This window comes from Osmerus eperlanus, chromosome 7 (genome assembly GCF_963692335.1).
Source record: "Osmerus eperlanus chromosome 7, fOsmEpe2.1, whole genome shotgun sequence".
NCBI classification, from domain to species: Eukaryota; Metazoa; Chordata; class Actinopteri; order Osmeriformes; family Osmeridae; genus Osmerus; species Osmerus eperlanus.
In genome coordinates this window covers 7,511,660-7,532,649 of record NC_085024.1, presented here as the reverse complement: position 1 = coordinate 7,532,649, position 20,990 = coordinate 7,511,660, and the positions used below count along the sequence as shown (strand labels likewise).

The window sequence follows — 20,990 nt, the reverse complement described above, 5'->3', positions numbered from 1 at the left end:
CCCGGAACATGGCCCATTTGGACTCAATGTCCCCGGCCTCCCCCGAGACATGATCGAAGCTCTCCCGGAGGTGGGAGTTGAAGCTCCTTCTGACAGGGGATTCTGCCAGCCGTTCCCAGCAGACCCTCACATTACGTTTGGGCCTGCCAGGCCTGACCGGCGTCTTCTGGGTACTCTGCACTGCCATTTGGTGCATAAGCACAAACAACAGTGAGGACCCGTCCCCCCACCCGAAGGCGGAGGGAGGCTACCCTCTCGTCCACCGGGGTGAACCCCAACGTACAGGCGCCGAACCGAGGGGAAACAAGTATTCCCACCCCAGCTCGACACCTCTCACCGAGGGCAACTCCAGAGTGGAAGAGAGTCCAGCCCCTCTCAAGGAGACTGGTTCCGGAGCCGATGCTGTGCGTCGAGGCGAGGCCGACTATATCTAGCCGGAACTTCTCTACCTCGCGCACCAGCTCCGGCTCCTTTCCCGCCAGCGAGGTGACGTTCCACGTCCCTAGAGCTAGCTTCTGCAGCCGAGGATCGGACCGCCAAGGCCCCGCCTTCAGCCGCCGCCCGTCTCGCACTGCACCCGACCCCCATGACCCCTCCTGCAGATGGTGAGCCCACTGGAAGGGGGTCCCACGTTGTCTCGTCGGGCTGTGCCCGACCGGGCCCCATGGGAAAAGGCCCGGCCACCAGGCGCTCGCCATCGAGCCCCACCCCCGGGCCTGGCTCCAGGGGGGGGGCCCCGGTGACCCGCTTCCGGGCAGGGGCAACTGAGAACCATTGTTAGTTTTCTTCATGGTAGTTTTTTGAGCCACGCTTTGTCTGATCCTTCGCCTGGAACCTGTTTGCCTTGGGTGACCCTACCAGGGGCATAAAGCCCCCGACAACATAGCTTCCAGGATCATTAGGACACGCAAACCCCTCCACCGCGGTAAGGTGGTGACTCAGGGAGGGGAGAAATAGAAGATAAATAATAATAATAAGTTGAATAAAGATTCAAAGAACAATACTTGGAATGCTGAAGCAGCATTCCAACAATAACTAGAAAGGCATTTCCTGCTGAAAATGCATTGGAATGCTGAAAGATGAAATAATTTTTCTTAAATTGCAGAAAATACAGAAATGAGAAAATACCCGCAAGCTGAAATGAATGTCAAAAATGTGTGAGTCACACAAAAGAGGCAGTGTGGAAACTGAACTGCATCATCTAACAACGCTAAGAGCTGACATACAATGTGGGAGAAGCTGAAAGCTGAACTGTTAAACAGAAGAAGAAGTAGGCCTAGGCTAACTAGTCATAAAAAGAATATTATAGTCTTAACAGCTGAAATTATAGTTGGGATAGTAATAGCAGTAGCAGATGTGTGCATCGAGTGCGTTTATTCTGCTTTCTTCGTAGGATTCAATGTGTTGATTGAATGAAACATACAGCAGTAGGGCCGATACAGGAAGACACAGCGTCACTTTGTTGCAGAAGGATGATGGTGCAAGTTTTGTCCGTGGAGCATACAACAATTCATGAAAAGAATCATGTAGACGCGCTTATTGAGTAATGCATAGCTATTTACACATGTAAACGGAGTAATCGTATGGCATAAACCGACAATTGCTAGTAATCGGGTTTCTCATGGTCAAGTAAACACACTCAGTGGCGTAGTAGAATAAAACAGTTCCATTAGCAATATTAGTAAAAGAGATATTAGCAGCACCTGCAGAGTCACCTCTTGTAAATTGTATTAGGTTGAAATACTATCAAACTCTGTCTTGTGACTCCACTAATCAGCTAATACCAATCACCTGTGTGAGAGACTGACAGTGCGTTCACACTGCAGCGGAGCGGGCGGTGCGTGGCGTCGGCTTCCAATTCATTTACAATGAAACCAGGCGTTGACGCTCGCGTAGGGCATTGTGGGAAGGCGAGCGGAGCGGAGCGTTGCAAGTTGGATTTTCTCAACTTTATGTAAATGAGGAGCGTGAAAACGCTAGCGTTGGCCAATCGGATTGGTTTCTTGTTTCTTGTAACGTAGCAACTGTTCGTCATGGTAAACATTTCTAGGTTTGACCATTTCAAGATGGAGGAGAAACTTTTCGTATGTGTCTGCACATCCAGTTCTGTTCAGAACAAAGTTACTAATGTGACAAGCCTGAATTTAAAGAATACATTAAACTAATAATGCATGGTGCATGGTTGCCGATGTCGTCATTGTTCCTAGTGTGTTTTTATAGCCTACTTTTAAATTTAGTCGTCACATTACGTGACTGTTCTGTGCCACTGCAAGCTCGCTAGCCCAGCCTACAAACGACTGGTTGAGTGACCGGTGGCGTAACATGTATTCTACTGTAATCTTGCACTAGTAAAATCTTGCACTTACATAAATGTTGTGTAAAAGTGGTATTTTGCTCGATATTGTGAGTACATGAACCCAAATCTGCACGCTTGGCCATGACTACAACAGTGACCTTAGAGAACTACAACTCTGTATTAACTTGTCTAACACGCCCCCGTGCGTGGTGTACTGTGGGAAGGCAAGCGATGCAGAGCGTTAAAAAACGCTGCAGTGTGAACACAGCGTGACAGTGCGTGTCCACTGCAGCGACGTGATGCGAGCGACAACATGTTTTCCATTCATTTTCAATGGAGCCAGGCGAATCGCTTGCGTGGTGCATTGTGGGTAGCGACGCAACGCGACCGAGTTGAGATTTTCTCAACTTTATGCAAATGAGGAGCGATTTTCGCTAGCGATGGCCAATCGGAGTGTTTTCTTGTTTCTCGTAACGTAGCAACCATGGTGAACATTTCTAGCTTTCTAGGTTTCAAGGTGGAGGATAAACTAATCGTTTGTGTACGCGGGCTCGGCCCACCACCTAGAGCGGTCGATGCGGCGTCTACTCTTTATTATGTCTATGGTAACCACCACAGGAAGACTGTGGACCTTTATTTTGAAAGGTTTGGGAGAAATCAAGCGGAAATTGATCCCTCATTGAGACTGGCTCATAGAGCTGGCTTGGCTTCACCCACATAGCTTCAATTTGCGAATGAAACAGATGGTGGTTTATGCTACCTGTAATCTTTCTGCGATAAATACGACTCGCTATAGATTCGATTTATTTAATACCATGTTCGTCATATTCACGACCTGATACTACCCCAACACAATCTATTGGATCAACTAGGTAGGCTAAGGTGATGATTGCTCAGTCAGTGACGTTTGCAACGTTGCCATTTATCGCTTGACAGGAGCCTGCTAAACTAGGCTAGCTGCAAGCGCTAGCTTGATGATATATGGTAGCTAGTCTTGCTGGCTGCGTTAAGTCGGAATCAATTTATTAATCGTCGTTTTTGCTAGCCTAACTAGCGAGTATGTTTAAATTCACATTATCTGACTATGCAACTTATGAACTTAACTTAACATAGTCCTTTGTCGTTTTCTATCCCTTGCTCATCCCGCTTTGTTATATTACAGTACCGAACAAAACGTCTAGCTAGTAGAGCTAGAGCTAGCTAACCTATATAAGCTAGTCTCGGCAGATGGTTTTAATATTTTTTATGAGAGTGCGTTGTTTACAGTGGCTACATTTAGTAGGTTTTTGTGTAAATAACCAACAGTATTTTGGCTTTGTAGGTATTGTATTTTAGTAGATGGTAGCCTAAATGTATATTACAAAGGGTAGTTTAGCCAGAATTATGTTGTTGTGCAAAGGGAGACAGCCTTACTACTGTAGCCAGTCTGTACATTTTGGGGTTTCGTTTTCACTTCAATGCAACAGATTTATTCCTAGCTTTGCTGTACGTGGTGACTGCAGTAGCGTATTTAACGAGCATAAGTTAGAACAAGCTAGCACGATCTCATTTGCAAAGATGAGTAGGTATGTGTTTACGTTAATGTTACTGAAAGTTTGACTTTAAAAAGGTCTTTACAGAGGTCTTTGTTTCCATTATATTTCCTTTTTAAATCTATTGAGGGTGAGGAAGTTCACGTAGGTTCTATTGCTTTTTGACTGCATCGATTTAGGTCATTTTGTGTGACGTCTGACCTATAGGCCTGGAATGGAGCCCCCTGCAGTGGAGGACGACATCTACATCCTAAAACATGAGACGGCATATGTGGCAGCCGAGAGCCCAGTGTCGGTGTGTGCTGGGGACGAGTCAGTGGCCTCACACTTCGCCCTGGTCACTGCCTACGAGGACATCAAGAAACGCTTAAGAGACACAGAGCGAGAAAACACTTTACTGAGGAAGAGGGTCAAACAGCTGGAGGACAAGGTAGGCGAGAGGATGGTAATGGGGAGTGTGGGGGTTCGAGGGAATTTAACCCTCGTGCTGCCTTCGGGTCACATGACCCAAAGGTTCATAACGAACCATCGTTGTGTTTACCCAATTTTACCCAATACAAAAACAAATTAAAATAATTTTCTTTTAACCTTTGCAATGTGGGGGGTCTGAGACAGCCCAACGGTTAAAAGAAAATGCTTCACTTTGTCTTTGTATGCGGTAAATCTGTCGCAATACGACGGTGGGTCACAATGACTGATGGGTCAGAATGACCCGAAGATAACACAAGGGTTAAAGGGACCAAAATAATTTACTTGTGTCTTTGACTGCTGAGGAAACTCTGAAAGTGTGCCAGGGCTCTACGCTAATGTTTTCACCAAGGAGTACATGTGCACAGTGTTTTTTGTATTGTATTTGTTTATTAAACATAACTTAACACAGGGGCGTCGTTAGACCCTTTTTACAGGGGCACGTGCCCAGTATAAATCTTCTGCGCCCCAGTAAATCTTGAAAGTTTGAGTAAAAAAAAAAATTAACGCAATATCTCAATCAACGCTTGTAAAATCAAAGCAGTTTAACCCAAAACACAAACCGATGCATCTTCTGAGCTTGCCAAATAGCCACTGCAGCACGCACACATAAGTCCAGGTGTCGGACTCAGCACACAAGTCAGAATTGAGGTAGGCTAAGAAAACATTACAAAACTAAAGAAAGTTTCTAAATGGTAGGCCTACCGATCATCTTATTTTTACTAAAACATAAAAACAATATTACATGAAGCTAAAAACAATTGTAATTTGCATTAACTATAGGTGTCCCTGCCAAAGCTGATATCAAACTTGTGTCCCTGAACTGTTACATAGTGGGTTAAGCAAGGGGAGTTTCTATAGCCTAGTAGTGCATTGTGCGCAACACGCTTGGAAGAAGGGATATGAATAGGGGCCTGTGCCCCAGTACAGTTTTATGTCTAACAACGCCACTGACTTAACAGTTAATGTTGGGGAGTCAGGTGGCTGAGCGGTGAGCGAGTCGGACTAGTAATCCGAAGGTTGCCAGTTCGATTCCCGGTCATGCCAACTGACGTTGTGTCATTGGGCAAGGCACTTCACCCTACTTGCCTCGAGGGAATGTCCCTGTACGTACTGTAAGTCGCTCTGGATAAGAGCGTCTGCTAAATGACTAAATGTAAATGTAATGTTGTTAGACAACTAGAGACTTTCACTCTGATAGAACTAGAACAAATACTTTATGAAACATGAATATAGTTTATAATATTTTCTTAAAACACTGGGACATTATCAAATCAAATGTATTTGTATAGCCCTTTTTACACGCAAGCATGTCACAGAGGGCTTCACATATGCCCATAGAACTGCCCCTCAACCAACCTAAACCCTCAAGGAAGACAAGGAAAAACTCTCAACAGGAGAAAAAAAAAATGGAAGAAACCTTGGGAGGAGCAATTCAGAGAGGGATCCCCTCCTCCAGAGACGGTTGGTGGGAGAGAGGAGCAGAACACAGGCTAAACATAGTCATACAGTGTCGATGGGTTTTTAAAACACCAAAATCCATTATTCAACTTTATAGATGTAGGACAGGACCGGGAGACTCGCGACCAGGTCCAGCGTTGGCTGACCGACGACCAGGCAGGTGCTGACAACTCAAACCCCCCACACCACAAGGGATGTGTGTGGGGGGGGACAGAGAGAGGAGAGCAGGGATTAGAGAATGCCAGGAGCAGCTAACAGTTACAGTTATAATAGAATGAGATCCCCACCGGTCAAGTGTGGACTGGTGCAGCAATTTAACAGAGCAAAAAAGGGGAATTTGATGCAACCCCACACATCAAGACAGCGACAGCCCCCCTCATTTGGAACATGAAATCTGTTCCAGGGGAAGAGAACTCTAAAATAAGTTATACTTAAAGAATAAGGATGGAAACAACCCGTCCCCCGTTGCCTCCAACTAGTAACATACTTACCTTTAACAGTCGTAGAATAGACTAAACAATAACGTTTTTAACCTAATTTTAAACGTCGAAACAGTATCAGACTCCCTAATTGAGACGGGTAGTTTATTCCAGAGAAGAGGCGCTCTATATGAGAACGCCCTACCTCCAGCTGTTTTTTTCTTAATTTTTGGAACCACCAGATAGCCGGCATCTTGAGATCTAAGTGTCCTTGCGGGGCAATAGGGTGCAAGGAGACCGGAGAGGTACAGTGGTGCCAATCCATGCAGAGATTTGTAGATTAGTAGTAGAACTTTGAAGTCAGCTCTGGCTTGGATAGGGAGCCAGTGTAGAGAGACAAGAGTAGATGTTATGTGATCAAACTTTCTTGTTCTGGTCAATAGTCTAGCAGCAGCATTTTGCACCCGCTGTAAATTTTTTAGGTGGGTAATTGGGAGGCTAGAGAACAACACATTGCAATAGTCCAATCGGGACGTAACAAATGCATATATTAGTTTTTCGGCATCATCCTTTGAGAGAAATTTTCGTATTTTGGCAATATTACGTAGATCGAAAAATGCAGTTCTAGTAATTTTCTTAATATGGTACTCAAACGAAAGGTCTGGGTCCATTGTGACTCCTAAATTTTTTACTAGCTGGCTTTGAGAGACTTTGACGCCGTCTAGGTCTAAGGTCAGATTGGAAAAATTATTTCTATATTTTTAAGGACCGAAAATTTGAACCTCGGTTTTATCCGAATTTAGAAGAAGGAAATTTGCAGTCATCCAAGCTCTCAACCTAGAAACACATTTTTCCATAGCATGTGGAAATTCTCCAGACTTTATAGACATATATAGCTGAGTATCATCTGCATAACAGTGAAGATTTACCCCAGAGCTTCTAATTAGGTTTCCTAAAGGCAGCATATAGAGAGAAAATAACAGAGGGCCTAGAACTGAACCCTGTGGTACTCCGTATTTTACAGTGGAGCTCCTGGATGAGCAGCCATCATAGTGGACATATTGTGATCTATCGGATAGATACGATCTAAACCACTGAAGTGATGTACCAGAAATCCCAACATAGTTCTCCATACGTTCCAAGAGAATCTCATGATCCACCGTGTCAAAAGCTGCACTTAGGTCTAGAAGAACCAGGATAGAGAAAGAACCCGCGTCAGAGGCTAACAGTAGATCATTGACTACCTTGGCTAATGCAGTTTCAGTGCTGTGGTGGAGACGAAATCCAGACTGGAGAGGTTCATAAAGCTGATTTGAGGAGAGGTGCTCAGTGAGCTGTTGTGCCACAGCCTTCTCTAAAATTTTGGAGATAAATGGCAAATTTGAAATTGGCCTGTAGTTGCTAAGACAACCTGGATCCAGGTTTGGTTTTTTAAGAAGGGGCTTAATAATAGCTTGTTTGAAATCGTTGGGGACTTGGCCAATTACAATAGATTCATTAATAATACTAAGCATGGGTGGTCCAATAATAGGGAGAAGTTCCCTACAGAGTTTGGCAGGGAGAGGATCGAGAAGGCAGCTAGTGGGTTTCGAGGAGTCTTATCAGCTCGATGAACGCTTCCATAGAAATAGGGTTAAAGTGAGTGAGAGCCTCAACATGCAGCATGCTTGGTATAGGGGAAAGTTCAGTGTTGATGGCCACTCCTCCAGGACTAGTCTGTAGTTTGTCCCTCATTGCATAAATTTTTTGGTCAAAGAAATCTAAGAAATCATTGGGAGAGAAATCTGAACTAACACAGTGTACTTTTCTTAGTGAGATTTGCAACAGTGTCAAATAGGAACTTAGTGTTGTTTGTTCTTACTAATCAACCTAGAGAAATAATCTGATCTGGACCTAATGAGGACTTGCTTGTACTCCATTAGGCTGTCCTTCCAGGCCAGGTGGAAAACCTCCAATTTAGTGGTACGCCACTTATGTTCTAGTTTTCTAGTGAACCTCTTAAGAGTGCGGGTTTCCTCTGAATACCATGGAGCCTTGTCCTTCGGTTTCTTGTCCTTTTTTTTCCTTGGTTTGAGAGGGGCAACAGAGTCTAGGGATAGCTGAAGAACCAAATTCAGATCCCTCGTTTTAGTATTTAATGATTTATTTGGGACGTCAAGGACTTCTAGTGCAGCGGGTAGAATATTAGCCAGTTCCAGAGCTGTGTTTGGGGTTATGCAGCGGCTAGTAGAAATATTCTTAGTGCCTCCAAGGCTCTGGCAGAGGTCCATTTTGAAGGTGACCAGACAATGGTCTGATAATATAGGATTGTGGGGGTGGACAATGACGTCACTAATCTTGATTCCCCGCGTGAGAACTAAATCTAATGTATGCGAGTGAAGATGGGTAGGTTTGGAAACCACCTGAGTGAGACCTGTGGAATACATTAGAGCAGTAAAGGCCTTACTTAAAGGATCTTTTGGGTCATCCACATGAATGTTAAAATCACCCATAATCAAGACGTTATCAGTATATGTCACAAGATCAGCACTAAAATCTGCAAATTCCTCCAGGAAGAGGGAATACGGGCCGGGGGGCCGGTATAGAGTAACTATACAAAATGAGGGAGGGGGGCCAGGAGTAGTAGCATTATTCCTTTTTAAAATAGTTGGCGGTTTCATGCAAATTATTTCAAATGATTTAAAGGTATTTACAGATTTTAGGCTGAGGTTGAAGCTAGCTTTATCATAGCAACACCACCACCTTTCTTTGATACACGAGGGATGTGTGAGTACGCAAAATCCGGAGGCGATGCTTCATTCAGGGGGGAATATTCATCAGGTTTTAACCAGGTTTCGGTGAGTCCAATCAAGTCCAGGCTGTATTCAGACATTAGATCATTAATCAAAATGGCCTTTGTGGATAGAGATCTGATGTTTAGGAGCCCAACATTCCAGTATGGGTTTTTGGCAGATTTAGACGTAGATAATACTTCAGAGAGGGCGGCACTGTCATCAGAAAACTTAGTAGGAAGAGCAACGGGGGAGCAAGGCTGAATACATATTAAATTGGTATAATTCCTAATACTTGAAGGCCGAAATTTAGAGAAAGGGCGGGGGACCGACACCGTCTCAATGGGAGAAACGACATCAGCAACCTCACTGACTACACTACAAGCTAGGGCCTAAGCTAGGGCAGTTGATAGTGTAGTCAGTTGATAGGTATGTTGTGAGCTGTTGGGGGCCCGATAGCCTAGGCTATCGGGCCCCCAACAGCTCACAACATACCTATCAGACTCTCTAAGAGACTGAGGCCCGGCTTGTTCTAGTGAGTGTCAGGCCTGCTCTAAAATAGCTTCAATATTCCTAGACAATAGAAAAGCACCTCTCCAGCTCGGATGGACCCCGTCACTTTTCAACAAGCCAGGTTTGGCCCAGAAACAAGACCAATTATCTACAAATCCAAAACCCTGTTCTGAACAGAAGCGAGCCAACCAGCGGTTAAGAGAGACAAGTCTGCTGTAGATCTCGTCAGTCCCCCTAACAGGTAATGGGCCAGAGACTATTACTCGATGCCGACACATCTTTTGGGCAAGGTCACATGCCCGAGCTATATTAACCTTCGTGACCTCTGACTGCCTTAGCCTAACATCATTGGTGCCGACATGAATGACAATATTCTCATACCTATCATCAGTGCGTGCGCCATGTGCCTTAGCTTGGGCCTTTGCCTTAGCCCTAGTGCTAGCCAGCACCCTGAGATTAGCTTCTATGTCGGTAGCTCTGGCCCCAGGTACACAGTAAACTGTCGCTGGTTGCTCCAATCTAATGTTACGAGTGATGGAGTCACCGATCACTAACGTCTGAGGAGTCCCACTCCCACCATGCTGCAAAGGTGAAACCGGTGGGGCTAATCTTGAGTCCTCCCTAGCGCTAGGACTCCCTGCCAGTGATGTTGCGCCAGTCGCATCTAAAGTTACTAGCATACGTTCTTCCTCAAGCGACTGAACGCGACTCTCTAACAGTCAACTTTTCGAGCAAAATGACACATGTAGGACAATGTGAGTGGGTGTGAGACATTATAGTTAACTTACGTTAATAGTTTATGCCAGCCAGGGAAATCCGTCAAGAGCGTTGAGTTGGCTAGTTCAACAGGAACAGTAGTGTCGGGCTCCAAGGAAGGAAGCCGCGAAGAAAACCGCGGCGAGTAAACCTATAAGTAAGATAGTAAATGTATAGGTTAAATCGGGAAGGACAAAATAAATGAATAAACTAAGTAATATATATATATATATTCGATTAACAAGGAGCAAGAACAAAAGCTTGGGAAAAGTTTGGAGCTGTAGCTCAGGAGTAGCTCAGGAGCAGCGTGGTATCTGTGTGAGAAATTTAGGACCCCTAAAATAATGGTGCCAGTGACTTGCGACCCCCGCATCCACGGAGGTGGTTTACGTATACGTGGAAGTTAAAGTAGGCCCTGGACTTTGTTCCAGACCTTTTATTTGAGTGCAAAATCGTTTTTGAGTTTTGTGTAAAATAAACATAGCTGTCTCCCGGTGCTCCCGATGGCCAGTCTGCTACTGCGGGGCTGTGCCGCGGTGGTGGAAGTCATATTATTTTTAATTCTCGTGCTGTCAGTGGGTGCTTCAGCACCCCTATTTCCCGCGGCCATGGGTATTCCCTCTCCACTGAAATCCAAAACTTAGCCAGTGTCTTGGCTGAGAATGCTGCCTTTAACGTTCGGTCGCTTGACAGTTCAACTAATGCGTCCTCCTGGTCGGATGTAAGATGGTTTGCCGTACTTACAGTGAATGGAAAAACAAAAGGTTGATGGCTTTTTTTATTTGCATGCATTCATTTAACTACTATTTTTAACTTGTTAAAATGTTGGCTAAAATATGCTATTTCTAATTGTTTTAAAATGTTCCTTGATTTCTGGAAATCATCTCGCAACCCCCTCGCTGGTCGTGACCCCCACTTTGGGAACCACTGATGTAGAGACAGAAATGACATGCCGTCGTGTAAATAACATAAGGCCATTTAGTTTGTTTAATAAAAGAGCAAGCTATAGACCTGTTTTATAGGAAAGCTAACCATAAATGACTTATTTTGTGATCTGGCGCTATATATAAACAAGGGGGGGGGGGGGGGGGGCGCGGACGCCCCCCTAATATAATGGTAGGGGAAACACTGTTAATAATGCAATTTACATAACTTTAGTAATACAATTGATAGAATTATCATTTATTGAACTACACATTTCACAAACAAGATGCAAGAGAATGTAGACAATTGAAAGTATAACAGTGAAAATACGTTTCTTTTTCTTCACGTTAACTGTATACACTTTTCTAGCCAATGTGGACTTGAAACTATGACGTACTGTATAAACAAAAAAAATTGCTGTCTTAGACTTTGAACTTTATCGCTAAAGATGGAATACCCTGTGATATGTGGCAAACATTTTTAACTGAGTACTAAAACAAGTCTTGATGCAATGTGGATTTTGAGGAAAACAATCATGAAGTGACAACAAGCTGTTTGCCAACGAGAGCTATGCAGTAACCAGTACTCATCCAATTCAATGATAAATGAAGATCATCCAAAATAAAAGGCTCCGGTAGATGACCATCAATAATAATTGTCTTGTATTACATACATTTTTTGTCTGCTCTACTTTTGTTTATTCCAGCCATTCAGACCAGAAGCGCCCCCCTCAGAAGGACCCCAGTATGTGAACAAGGCATTCAGTGCCTACCGAGGTATCTACATGGAGAATAAGGAGCTACAGGCGGAGCTGAAAAAACTGGTAGGTCAGAGTAAAAAGGGATCACACAAGGGGGAGACTACTGACCGGGCAATCCCCTCGGTAGTCTGTAGGCCTGCCTATAAACTCTGGATGTCTATATTGTCAATTTCTGATGGTTTCTCTCTCTGTTTATTAGAAAAGGGAGAGAAGTGAATTGGAGAAGCTGCTGCTTGATCAGTTGCAGGCCAAAGAGTTGGAGCTGCTGGAGTTGAAGACGGAGATCGAAACAAGCCAAGGTACACACATCATCAATGCATGTCACAAACATGAATGACACTACTTTCCTTTTTGACTTTCAGTCAAGGTGTACTCACCCCCCTGGCCCCCTTCCCTCGGTACACTGTCACTTAATGGTCTCGTCACTTACTTTTCTCATCCAGGAGACATTTTCTTCAATATAAATGTGTAATGGAACAACCGATGTCTCAATGGATTTGTTCCTTGTTCCCCTCAGTGATGAAGAGTCTGAATAGCAGCCAGGACCTGTGGCAAATGGGCCGAGTGAACAATGGCCTGAAGATGCACACACTCCAAGAAGAGCTGGAGAGAGTACAACAGGAGAACATCCAGCTGCAAGAACACTGCGGGGTAACCAACAGCCTTATTGGTGGTTTACACATGTAAACAATCTTGATGTCACAAGCTTACATTTACTTCACAAATCAGTGTGGCACATTTCCTATAGACTTACAAATTATATAAATACAAATGAATAAATAAAATACATAGAAATCAGTCTGGTTCAGGAGTCTGTCAGATCATCCTTCTAGCTAAGTGTTGACTAAGTATTTATATGGGTAATTCTTGATTGACTCCGATACTTGGGCCTTTTGCAAATCCATATCTTTGAAAAATAAATTTGTAGTACGTGATTGTAGAGACGGTATAAACCACATCACAGTTATGGTTGAAATTTTATGATCTCTGTTTTTGAGGATCCTGTTGGACAAACGAAACCAGACTGTGAACAGAACCATAACCCTGAATCCAAGAACTGGTATGTTACTCCTTTGGTATCTTTAGTTTAAGGAACAAAGCAAGTTAGCTGGACAAGACTGCTTTCCGAGTAGACCATTCTTTCTCAAAGTGCATGTTACCATTAGTCACTAGAGGGAGACACAGTTTACCGATAAGATGTTCACTCGTATTGTCAAGGATTCAGAGGAAGCTCAGTTCATTTGCCACGTTATGAGTTCTTTATAGACAAAATGCATCCACTTCTGCTTCATGTGGACAAATAAAGTTCAAATTATTTTTTACTCCTATAATATTCCATTAGGGAGAAGACCATGCTGCAGTCCTATGAGAGCCTGTGCTTTGAGGTCTCCCATCTCCACTCAGCGCTGAAGATGCAGACAGACCTTGTGAAGAGGCTTAAAGACTCTTTGCTTGTTGCAAGCAAGCCAGGTAACATCAGTGGGCATTTTCTCAGTGACACCTTAGTTCTGTTTCCAGTTGCACCAGTGAAAACCATGTGGGGAAATTCGATGAAGACAAGAATTAAGTTGTAACACAGAATGGGTCTCTGGAAAGAAGTGAGTTATGTCTAATGCAGTAGAGAGGAGCAACATGTAAACTCAATTTTGGTTTCACAAAAAGCAGCTTCAAGACATAAGTGGAGGTGGTGAGAAGGCTGTTGTAATAAGTTAGAGCAGGGGTGTCAAACTCATTTTCACCGAGGGCCACATCAGCATTATGTTTGCCCTCAAAGGGCCAGTTGTAACTACAATGTAACGATGTTTACGATGTAAAAACATCGTTTTTAGCTGTAGCTTTTGTGAACATATTCTGCTGCGATTGCAGTCCGCCTTTTAATTCTTAGACAATCTGCTGTTTTTCTTGGAGGCTAAATGTGGCATATTTGTCTCCGTGTTTGGTGTCCAAAATGCCGACGGAGATTGTAGCCTACTCTTTAACGACTGACATCAGCTCATGACACAAAATACATTCCGGTTTTTCTCCTTGAAAAAATTTATTAACTTTCCCATCTTTCTTGAAACTGCCTTCCATCCAGGGCCAGGTGCAGCCTGCTTTGACTGGGGGTGCAGTGAATCTTTTGGGGGGGTATCAAGATTTACGGAAAGGGATTGTATTCTTTTTTTATATTGATACCATTTTTGAGACTTTTTATCGATCCGAGTGTTCATCAGGCGCGGAGCCAGACGTGGTAAACATTCGGGGATTAGCCCAAATTTAGGACGTATTCTGGGTTTGATGTGATGCTAGATAGTGACTTCCACAGTTAATGCGAGCGTGCACAGAATAGGCATATCATAGTCATATCAGAATAGGCATCAGCCTATTCGATAAGGCAGCTGTCGCGCTGCATTATGGGATTTGTAGTTTGTGTGTTATTGGTGCTTCATATCGCCCGGCCATTAAAAAAATATATATAAAATGATCTTGCGGGCCAGATATAATTGTACGTATGTGGCCCGCGGGCCTTGTTTGACACCTATGAGTTAGAGGGTACAATCGAAAAATTATGCTCTGTCATTCCTGAGCAGATATATAGTCAGACTATCTTTCTTTTTTACCATTCCCTCTGTGTCACAGAGTAAAAAACAAAGGTGCAAATTAGAATCAAATATAGCAAAGAAAGAATCTCCTTATTCCAGTGAATATTCCACCTTAATCATCTTCTGTGTATGACTTAGCGGGTGACAGAGATGGGGAGAAAAGAAATGGGAGAGGGAGGAAGACAGAAAGAACATGTATTTAAGATATTGAACATCTGTATTCTTCTAAGGTTCAACAAATCACTTTTATTCAAATGTAGCCCCCTGCAGACCATTTTGAGAGAGAGAGAGAGAGTTTATTATCTACTCAAGATAACTGAATAGAAAAGCAAGAATGTGTTTGTGTGTCTAAAGGTCTTATATTTGTATTGCATTTAAGACGATGCGTTATGCATCAGGAGCCATGATTAGATATATTACCCACAACATGGAACAATAGCATATTTTTGTGATAGTGGATGTTCTATGGTGTACATGGTGATGTACAGCCTGCAAAGAGAAATTCGATTTGGTATTACTTAGTAAATCTTAAATATGCATTGAACGTCTTATAAGTGCTATAATTAACAGAAGCTTTATGGACATTTGGAAATGCGTCTCTCATTTTTAGCATCCACAACAACTATATATCCATGAAGGTACATAACATTATTTATTTAGTTGCAGAAGCCTTGGCAGTAACATACATGATAAATGACAGTTGGTTTGCCTATAAATACATTTAGTTTAATACCATTAACTGCATGTTATAAAGGGGAAACACTCAACCTTTTTCAGTGTCAAGCCAGTGACAGAAATAACAAATTGCTCATTTAGGTTGGGTATTGTATGTTAAAGATTGGAACATGCTATAGACCCTTGATCTTGGTGAACTCTGCTTGGGAAATGGAGCAAGTGCTTGGATTAATAATTTATTCACAGTTACTTTTCTAATATCCTGGTGAATTGCAAAATGGTGCTCTGGTGAATCTTTTTCAAATTCTTCTTCCAGGAATGTAGTGGTTAAAAGGAATGTCTTCTGAAACTGATTATACATGTTTTTACTCCTCTCTTCAGCGGCATCAATGGTTCCAGTCCAGTGTCTGGATGATGTCGAAAAGAACAACTGGACAGTGCGGGTGTCAGTCCCTCGCCCCCCCAGTGCCCCTCCAGTGCCCTCGAGCTCTGGCCGTCCCGGCCCTCCAATGGGCCACCCAGCGCTGGATGGCCTGAGGGAGGACTGCTGGGGGCAGGGCCCCTGGTCCAGCCACTGTCCTGTGGCCCCGGGTAGCCCAGTGCTTCTGCCCCCCCCCCCTCAGAACCAGGCTTCTTTGGATGACAGTTCCTGGTCCTTTCCCAGCCCCCCCAAGCCCAGTGACACTGTTTTCTGGGAGGGTCAAAATAGCCCTCCCCACTCCTCCACATCCAAGAGAAGCAGCCCCAAAAGCCCGCCATACTGACCTAACCACTCCCTGCACCCCCTGCCTGCCGCATACCACCTGACCTGCCTTAGTACCACTTCTCCAGACTTCTTATCCATGAGAACACAGGGCCTGGGGGATCCCTGTCTACCACTGAAGGATCCTAATAATGAGGGAAAGTCCTTTGTAGGAGAGGAAATTTCATTCATGGGACGAAGAAAAAAGACTTCCAACCGCCACGTCTATGTTTGTAAGGGCGTGTGCATCTTTATTTGTCTATTGGGGTTTAAACCCTTTTAGTCATTCACTGTGGGAACTCATTGATCCACAGTCAGAAGCACTCTAGGTTTTAATTGTAGCCCTCTGATGTAAGTCTCTCTTTACATGTTACTGTTGTAAAGTGTATAGTCACATGGTTATTCCATAATAATGTGAAGACTGTTTAGGTATAAAGATGCTGTGTTTGTGCCTGTGCTATGATGCTTACAGACATGTAAAGGTATATACTTTACCATAAGTAGCACCAAAAAGGCTCAAGTCCGTCAGTCACATACACAGTACAATCTTTGGTTTAGTACCCCATACCCAGTCTGATGACTTCACAGCGCTTTCTGATGTTTTTCAAACAGAGAACTGATCTTTATGGATTTTTCTTTGTAGTTGTTCAAATGGAAAATGTGCTTTGTAAAAGTCCTTGGGTGAACAAATTATGGCTTGAGGTGTTGGTCTTTTTTTCTTTTCTTTCAGGAATACACAGCACTGCTCAGTGTGTGTTAGGGGCCACACATAAACTGGTAAAAAATATTTGTCTTCTAAGAAGGTAAACAGTGTCTTATTGCTGTATTCCAACACATGACAAAGTAAACCTGGACTCACTGTTTAAATTAAATTACCTCAAGATTGAGGTTGGTGGACTTGTTTGACAGATGTTCACAATGTTTCTTTATATTGGATTTGAATACGTCTGCCCTGCCATTGGAGCACACAAGCAAGGATTGTAAAAACAATGTCAGTAATGTAAGTCTTCACAAAAGCGAGATGGCAATTCATTGGAAGCACAGGACAATAATTGGAAGAGTTGGTGTGTAAAGTTGTGTATCTTAAATATATTTCTTAAGACCAAGTTGCACTCCAAAGAGATCCCTTTGTCTTGGGCCTTTCCTCTACTCTCTTCTACTCTCTATCATTATAATGTTTAACAGTGTATTGCAAATGGGGATTAACATAATAGAAAATATATTCTATGTTATGCGAGTTTAGTCCAATAAATTAAGGGCCATTGTATAGAGATTGAAGGGTTAAAAAATGTCCTGACTCTTAGAATTATGAAAAAGTATTTGTCTTGGGATTTTTTTTTAATACATTTTATTTTACAACAGTTTCCTACTTTTCAATTCTGTTTAAATCTGCAAACCAAAATGCAATGTACAGTAGATATGATTATATTTTAGAATTACTGCACTAAAGACTGTAAACATGATTTGAATTAAATGAATAGGTTAATGTAAATGTCTACTTGCCTGCTGTTTCATTCTGGTTCTGATTCAATATATATTTCCGATTTGTTTGAATCAGATTGTATAATAATCTTTAAAGGATTTGGACAGTTGACTGTCAGCTTTAATCAGAATTTTTTTAAACCATGTTTAAACTTTAACCCTTGTGTTATCTTCGGGTCATTGTGACCCACCGTCGTAGTCGTATTGCGACAAATTTACCGCATACAAAAACAAAGTGAAGCATTTTCTTTTAACCTTTGGGCTGTCTCAGACCCCCCACATTGCAAAGGTTGATGCGGTGGGATTTTTTTCTTCAACACTTAACTGCCTATCACAGTCAAATAGAAACAAGTAACACTAAACAGCAAACTGGAATCAAATGTAAGCATATATAAATAACGCATATTTTTTATCTAATCGTGACCCCAAGAATCGATTCAAATCGAATCGTAAGGTACCAAAAGATTCCCACCCCTACTTCTAACACTTAGTTCTTAGACGGTTGAGGTCTTTCATATACAGTTAGGTCCATAAATATTTGGACATTGACACAATTTTCATCATTTTGGCTCTGTATACCACCACAATGGATTTGAAATTAAACAATCAAGATGTGCTTTAAGTGCAGACTTTCAGCTTTAATTTCAGGGTATTTACATCCAAATCAGGTGAATGGTGTAGGAATTACAACACATTTTATATGTGGCCCCCCCCTTTTTAAGGGACCAAAAATAATTGGACAAACTAACATAATCATAAATCTAATTGTCACTTTTAATACTTGGTTGCAAATCCTTTGCAGTCAATGACAGCCTGAAGTCTGGAACCCATAGACATCACCAGACGCTGGGTTTCGTCCCTGGTGATGCTCTGCCAGGCCTCTACTGCAACTGTCTTCAGTTTCTGCTTGTTCTTGGGGCATTTTCCCTTCAGTTTTGTCTTTAGCAAGTGAAATGCATGCTCAATTGGATTTAGGTCAGGTGATTGAATTGGCCATTGCAGAACATTCCACTTCTTTGCCTTAAAAAACTCTTTGGTTGCTTTCGCAGTATGCTTCGGGTCATTGTCCATCTGCACTGTGAAGCGCCGTCCTATGAGTTCTGAAGCATTTGGCTGAATCTGAGCAGATAATATTGCCAGAAACACTTCAGAATTCATCCTACTGCTTTTGTCAGCAGTCACATCATCGATAAATACAAGGGAACCAGTTCCATTGGCAGCCATACATGCCCACGCCATAACACTACCTCCACCATGCTTCACTGATGAGATGGTATGCTTTGGATCATGAGCAGTTCCTTCCCTTCTCCATACTCTTCTCTTCCCATCATTCTGGTACAAGTTGATCTTGGTCTCATCTGTCCATAGGATGTTGTTCCAGAACTGTACAGGGTCTTTTAGATGTTTTTTGGCAAACTCTAATCTGGTCTTCCTGTTTTTGAGACTCACCAATGGTTCACATCTTGTGGTGAACCCTCTGTATTTACTCTGGTGAAGTCTTCTCTTAATTTTTTACTTTGACACAGATACGCCTACCTCCTGGAGAGTGTTCTTGAACTGGCCAACTGTTGTGAAGGGGTTTTTCTTCACCAGGGAAAGAATTCTTCTGTCATCCACCACAGTTGTTTTCCGTGGTCTTCCGGGTCTTTTGGTGTTGCTGAGCTCACCAGTGCGTTCTTTCTTTTTAAGAATGTACCAAACAGTTTATTGAGCCACACCTAATGTTTTTGCTATCTCTCTGATAGGTTTGTTTTGATTTTTCAGCCTAACGATGGCTAAAGCTGAAAGTCTGCACTTAAAGCACATCTTGATTGTTTAATTTCAAATCCATTGTGGTGTTATACAGAGCCAAAATGATGAAAATTGTGTCAATGTCCAAATATTTATGGACCTAACTGTAAGTAGACAGGGGAAGGGTAGAAGGGGAAAATGAACTAAATGGACGCCATGGAACGCCGTTTTAGTTAAAATTAAATAAATAGATAAATACATAAATAAATAAGGCTATGAAATAAACCCTGAAATTTTACAAAAGTTGGCAATAAATATATAAATATAGCATCATATAAATGTATAGCTGAATCCATTTACCTAAATAAATAAATACATTTACTTTTACATTTAGTCATTTAGCAGACGCTCTTATCCAGAGCGACTTACAGTAAGTACAGGGACATTCTCCCCGAGGCAAGTAGGGTGAAGTGCCTTGCCCAAGGACACAACGTCATTTGGTTGGCATAGCCGGGAATCAAACTAGCAACCTTCTGATTACTAGCCCGATTCCCTAACCGCTCAGCCACCTGACTCCCTACTACTTACTTATTTCAAAATGACATTTTGACAAGATGTTTATTTCATGGGACTTAATTCCTAATGCTACATATATTTCCAATCCAACGTGCAAAGGAGAGGGGCGTGGTTATCTTCAGACCAACGCAGCTGCACAAGATCGAAAGAAGATAGGGACACCTAGATTGGAGAGATGATGGAAGACATTTATGGCAAGCCGTTTTATCATTTAACCAATGAATTGTTGATATCAACAATTCGAATTTTTGATATCAACAATTGCATTTTGGATATCAACAATTCGAATTTTGGATATTAACAATTGCATTTTTGATTTAAACAATTCGAATTTTGATATCAACAATTCAATTCTGGATATCCACAATGTATGCTAATGATTATCATGTCGGTGGGAGTAAGCAGGCTACGTAAATTATGTTTGCAAAGGCATAACATTTTCTACGCTAAGAGCGTTGCACACTGCGGCCATTGTAGACTTTGCAATCCGTTGGCGTTCGGTTTAGTACCGAGGTGAAGTTAGTTTCATATTCGACATTTGACATTCGTCTCACATTCAGAAGACGCTACTTTGCAGCGTCGAGTTAGGGACCGGGTGAAAATTACCCATACAATTTTGAAAAATGATGACTTTTATAATGATTTTATGACTTTAAAACCTCAAACAAAGTATTCCAACAATGTCTGGTATACTTCCACAGCCTTTAATTTTTCAATAATGTTTTTAAAAGAATGATAGAAAATCGCTAATCTCTGAAAATAGCATGAAATCCTCGCTAATCTCAATATCTTTTTCAAACTTGTTTAAAAAAATCTCAAATACACACCAGATTATTCTAATAATGTCTGGCCTACTTCCACACCCTTTACTTTTTCAATTATGTTTTTAAAAAATGATAGAAAATCGCTAATCTCTGAAAATAGCATGAAATCCTTGCTAATCTCAATATCTTTTTCAAACTTGTGTCTAAAAATCTCAAATACACACCAGATTATTCTACTAATGTCTGGCCTACTTCCACACCCTTTACTTTTCCAATAAAGTTTTGAATAAAATTCCAATTAATCGCTAATCTATGAAAATAGAATGAAATCCTCGCTAATCTCAATATCTTTTTCATTTTTTTTTCAAAAAATCTCAAATACACACCAGATTATTCTAATAATGTCTGGCCTACTTCCACAAGCTTTACTTTTCCAATAAAGTTTTGAATAAAATTCCAATTAATCGCTAATCTCTGAAAATAGCATGAAATCCTCGCTAATCTCAATATCTTTTTCAAACCTGTTTCAAAAAATCTA

At 42.1% G+C, this 20,990-nt stretch overlaps 1 protein-coding gene across 5 annotated transcripts; it reads left to right on the top strand.

Moving 5' to 3' along the window:
• Positions 1 to 2,977: 2,977 nt before the first annotated feature.
• azi2 (5-azacytidine induced 2) lies at positions 2,978 to 16,822 on the top strand. 5 transcript variants are annotated; one of them, XR_009930867.1, is made up of 9 exons: positions 2,978 to 3,168; positions 4,036 to 4,258; positions 11,847 to 11,963; positions 12,100 to 12,199; positions 12,418 to 12,551; positions 12,899 to 12,960; positions 13,243 to 13,370; positions 15,539 to 16,132; positions 16,630 to 16,822. XR_009930867.1 is itself a non-coding variant. In XM_062466847.1 (8 exons), exons 2-8 carry the CDS (start codon positions 4,043 to 4,045, stop codon positions 15,919 to 15,921), a joined length of 1,140 nt encoding a protein of 379 aa, XP_062322831.1. In that variant the 5' UTR covers positions 2,978 to 3,168; positions 4,036 to 4,042; the 3' UTR covers positions 15,922 to 16,822. The 5 variants fall into 5 exon arrangements, 4 of the variants coding, with proteins under 4 accessions (XP_062322831.1, XP_062322834.1, XP_062322832.1 ...); XM_062466847.1 differs by having other exon boundaries at positions 15,539 to 16,822; XM_062466850.1 differs by having other exon boundaries at positions 4,008 to 4,258; positions 15,539 to 16,822.
• Positions 16,823 to 20,990: the final 4,168 nt, after the last annotated feature.